Below are 4524 nucleotides of genomic sequence, written 5' to 3' on the forward strand. Positions count from 1 at the left end.
CTTTTGCCATCTGACCCCCATCTTTGCCCCCCCCCAGGGTCCCCCCGGCGCCCCAGGACCCCGTGGGCTACAGGGACCCAGCAGTGCCGAGGTGAGTACAGCCCTGGGGGGCTCGCTGGGGGGCTGCCGGGTGGAGGGGCTGCCCCCAAAGTGGGTACAACCCCCCTCCCACCCCCCATATTCTTGCCTTTAGGGCCCCCAGGGGATGCCGGGTGGTGTGGGGCAGCCCGGTGCCATGGGAGAAAAGGTAAGCCCCGTGTTTTTGGGGGGGGAAATGTGGGGCACCCAGCACCCAGTATCATCTGCCCCGTTGTTCCCAGGGTTCCCAGGGCACGGAGGTTTCTTCTGGGGGTGATAAAATGAGAGTGGGGGGCAAATCCTGCTCTTTTGCCTTTAGGGCCCCCAGGGGATGCCGGGTGGTGTGGGGCAGCCCGGTGCCATGGGAGAAAAGGTAAGCCCCGTGTTTTTGGGGGGGGAAATGTGGGGCACCCAGCACCCAGTATCATCTGCCCCGTTGTTCCCAGGGTTCCCAGGGGGAACCGGGAGAAGCGGGAGCCCCCGGAGCCCCCGGGGAGCCCGGACCACCCGTGAGTGTCACAGAAGGGCACGGGGGTGTCTTCTGGGGGCGATAAAATGAGAGTGGGGGTCAAATCCTGCTCTACGTGGCCACGGGAAGCGCAGGCAGAGCTTCCAGTGAACGTTTTACTGCCCCTTCCCTGCTCTTACGTGACCCCCCCGCCCCCCCCGTCCCTCCCCAGGGTGTGAAAGGAGACGTGGGGGAGAAGGGGGACGCGGGGCAGTCGGGAGCAGCGGGACCCCCTGGCAAAAAGGGCCCCCCAGGAGAGGATGGAGCCAAAGGCAACCTGGTAAGAGGAGAAAAGAGGCACAGAGAGATGGGGGGGGTGCTGCCCTGAGGCCCCGTGTCCCCCCCGGGGGGGGACAGGAACTAATCCCTGTCCCTGCCTCTGATTCCCAGCACGCAGAGGGTCTGGGGTTCCCTCCCAGTCCCCCCCCCAACTCGTGTCCCCTTCTCTCTGCAGGGTCCCATCGGGTTCCCTGGTGACCCTGGCCCCCCCGGAGACCCCGGTGTGCCGGTGAGTACCCCCCTGCTCCCCCTTTGGAGGGGGTGCAGAGCAGAAGAAGCCCCACTTCTGGGGGTCACTCCAGGGTTGGAGTCACCCCCGTGTGTCCCACAGTGCTCCAGTGTCACCCTGGGGTGGTGACGGGGTTGGGAGGTGCCAGGACACCCCATTTCTCTCCTTGGTTTTGTCACGTGTCCCCACAGCCCCAAGGGGGGTGGCGGGGGGGGCTCAAATAAGTGGGTGCTCACCCTCCTCTCTGTCACAGGGTCTGGATGGAGCTGCTGGAGAGAAGGGTGACAGTGGGGACCCTGGGCTGCCGGTGAGTGCAGCAGCTGGGGGGGGGGATCCCCACTGCAAAAAGTGGGGGGGTCACCTTCCCAGTGGGACCCCCCTAGACTGGGGGGGTGATCCCTGCTCATCCCCACTACAAAAAGTGGGGGGGTCACCTTCCCAGTGGGACCCCCCTAGACTGGGGGGGTGATCCCTGCTGCTTTCCTGGGGCTATTCCCCATCCCGTGCCCCCAGTCCCAGCTGTGGGACCCTCCCCTTCCCCCCAAATTCCAACTGGGTTCGTTTCAGGGTCCACCAGGAGCGTCAGGGGAACCGGGTCCCCCGGGCCCCCCCGGCCGGAGGGTGAGTAAGGAAAGGGCGAGGATGAGACGGGGTGAAGTGGGGCTGAGAGTGGGGCTGGCCCGGGCCACCACGCAGCTCCCGGTGTCTCTGTCCCCACATCCAGGGACCCCTGGGACCCATGGGGCGTGAGGGTCGTCAGGGCGAGAAGGGTGCCAAGGTGAGCGGAGGCCCCAGTGCCCCCCCAAACCCACTCCCCTCCAGGAGCCTCCCACCACCCTGGGGAAGTCCACCAGGAGCATCAGGGGAACCGGGTCCCCCGGGCCCCCCCGGCCGGAGGGTGAGTAAGGAAAGGGCGAGGATGAGACGGGGTGAAGTGGGGCTGAGAGTGGGGCTGGCCCGGGCCACCACGCAGCTCCCGGTGTCTCTGTCCCCACATCCAGGGACCCCTGGGACCCATGGGGCGTGAGGGTCGTCAGGGCGAGAAGGGTGCCAAGGTGAGCGGAGGCCCCAGTGCCCCCCCAAACCCACTCCCCTCCAGGAGCCTCCCACCACCCTAGAGAAGGACTGGACGCCCCCCAAAATGTGGGGCTGGGTCCCCAGGGGTGCCAGTCTCAACTTTGTGGGTCCTCCTGTCCCCCAGGGCCAACCTGGCACCGAGGGACCACCTGGGAAGACAGGCCCCGTGGGGGCACAGGGACCACCAGGCCGGCCCGGCTCCGAAGGCCTACGTGGGATCCCCGGCCCTGCTGTGAGTTGGGGGGCTGTGGGGAGGATGTGTGGGGCTGCCCCTCTCCCCAATGGGCCCCGTGGGGGCACAGGGACCACCGGGCCGGCCCAGCTCCGAAGGCCTACGTGGGATCCCCGGCCCTGCCGTGAGTTGGGGGGCTGTGGGGAGGATGTGTGGGGCTGCCCCTCTCCCCAAATCCCTGGCCAGCTGCACCTGGGGGATGTCCCCCTCGGGCATGGGGGGGTCACAGCTCGGAGGAGGGTTTTTTGGGGGGGTTTCTCTCCCACACTGAGTCTTTTCCAGGGGGAACAAGGTTTGCTGGGGGCTCCGGGACAAGCGGGGCCACCCGGTCCCTTGGTAAGTTGGGGTGAACTGAGCCCTGAGCAACAGGGGGGGGTCCCAGCTGGGCACGTTTTGGGGGTGCGTGACACCCCCCCGGCCTTTTCCAGGGTCCTGTGGGCTTGCCCGGCCTCAAGGGAGACCCCGGCCACAAGGGAGATAAGGTGAGACAAGGTGATGGTTGGTGCTGGGGGTCCCTCACCCCGAATTTGTCCCCAAGTCCCCCCCCCTCGTCGTCATGGGGAGGGGGCTGCCTGACACCCCACTTTGTCCCCCCAGGGCCATGCTGGACTCATCGGGCTCATTGGACCCCCAGGAGAGATGGGTGAGAAAGGAGACCAGGGGCTTCCAGGCATCCAGGGCCCCCCAGGACCCAAAGGAGACCCTGTGAGTATTTGGGGGGGGTCCTCCCCTGAGCTGAGAGGCTGAATGAACGCCCTGGGTGGGGGGGGGACAGGGTACAGCCCCCTCGAGCTCAGGGCTGATGCTCTCTCTACCCACAGGGTCTGGCTGGACCCACCGGCCCCACTGGGCCCCCTGGCCCCCCCGGGCTCTCGGTGAGTATCTGTGTGGGTTCAAGGAGGGTCTCCTGCCCCCCCTTTAACCCCCCCACAGACCCCTGGGGGCTTCGTCCCCCAGGAGGGTGAGAGGGGCAGTGGGGAGCCTGAGCCCCAGGGGGGACCCCAAGTCCTGGGGGGGGTAGTTTGGGGGTGACTGCCATGCCCAGCCAGTGCCCCCCTTCTCTTCTCTTCCCCACAGGGCCCCCTGGGCCAGAAGGGCTCCAAAGGCTCACCGGTGAGGGGGGGGACATACTGGGAGGGGGGGGCACAGCTCCTTATGTGCCTCCCTGGGGAGAACCTGGGCCACGGTGTTGAGTCCCCTTCTTTTACAGGGTGTTCTGGGTCCCCGAGGTGACACAGCCCCCCCTGGCCCCCCAGGACCACCACTGAGTAAGGGACACTCTGAACAGACACCACTTCATCTCTGTCCCCTCCCGGGTGTCCCCAAACCCCCCCCCCAACTCATCCTTACTCCCCACATCTGCTGCTGTCCCCCCTTCATCCCTCTCCATCCCAGGGCTCCCCGGCTGAGCTGCTGGAGCCGCTGCCCTCCAGCCGGAGCTGGACGAGGAACCGAAGGGCTCGTGGGGGGGCAGGGTCCCCCCCCGGATTACGAGGGGCTGGAGGAGTTGTACGCCTCGCTCAGCTCCCTGCGCACCGAGGTGGAGCAGCTCAGAAGGCCCCTGGGGACCCCCGAGAGCCCCGCGAGGGTCTGCAAGGAGCTGCAGCTCTGCCACCCCCACCTCCAGGATGGTAAGGGAGGGGGACAAGAGAGGGGACAGAGCAGGGGGGGCTTCACATCACGCCCTGGACCCTCTATCTGTCTGTCTGTCTGTCTTTCCTGCTCTCCTTCCCAGGGGAATACTGGATTGATCCCAACCAGGGCTGCTCCCGAGATGCTTTTCGGGTTTTCTGCAACTTCACGGCCGGCGGCGAGACCTGTCTGTTCCCCGAGAAAAAATTCGAGGCTGTGAGTTCCAGTGGAGGGATCTGGCTGTCCCCAAATGTTCCCAAATGTCCCCACACCAGCCCTCCCGGCACTGGGGAAACTGGGGAGGGCACCGTGGCGGGGTGGGGTGTAGTTTGGGGCTCACTTTTCCCCGTGCTCTTGGAGGGCCAGGGGTTGGAGGGGCTTCACCCCCATCATCGTCTCTGTCACACCTCCATCACCATCTCTGTCACCCCTGTCACTGTCCTGTCACCCCCCTGCCACCGTCTCTGTCACCCCCCTGTCACCGTCTGT

General features: G+C 66.5%; 1 protein-coding gene across 1 annotated transcript in view; it reads left to right on the plus strand.

Moving 5' to 3' along the window:
• Window positions 1-193: 193 nt before the first annotated feature.
• Window positions 194-4524, plus strand: part of LOC106886910 (collagen alpha-3(V) chain-like) — a gene marked incomplete at its 5' end in the record, with an annotated part of 16606 nt that continues 12275 nt past the window's right edge. Inside the window, 17 exon segments of the mRNA XM_014940193.1 lie at window positions 194-247; window positions 398-451; window positions 633-866; window positions 1041-1094; window positions 1348-1401; window positions 1662-1715; window positions 1819-1872; window positions 2296-2403; window positions 2686-2739; window positions 2832-2885; window positions 3001-3108; window positions 3225-3278; window positions 3481-3516; window positions 3614-3666; window positions 3798-3830; window positions 3832-4034; window positions 4139-4251. Of these exon segments, the coding sequence (XP_014795679.1) occupies window positions 194-247; window positions 398-451; window positions 633-866; window positions 1041-1094; window positions 1348-1401; window positions 1662-1715; window positions 1819-1872; window positions 2296-2403; window positions 2686-2739; window positions 2832-2885; window positions 3001-3108; window positions 3225-3278; window positions 3481-3516; window positions 3614-3666; window positions 3798-3830; window positions 3832-4034; window positions 4139-4251 (1374 nt within the window).

Source organism: Calidris pugnax, unplaced genomic scaffold (assembly GCF_001431845.1).
Source record: "Calidris pugnax isolate Ruff unplaced genomic scaffold, ASM143184v1 scaffold100, whole genome shotgun sequence".
NCBI lineage: Eukaryota > Metazoa > Chordata > Aves > Charadriiformes > Scolopacidae > Calidris > Calidris pugnax.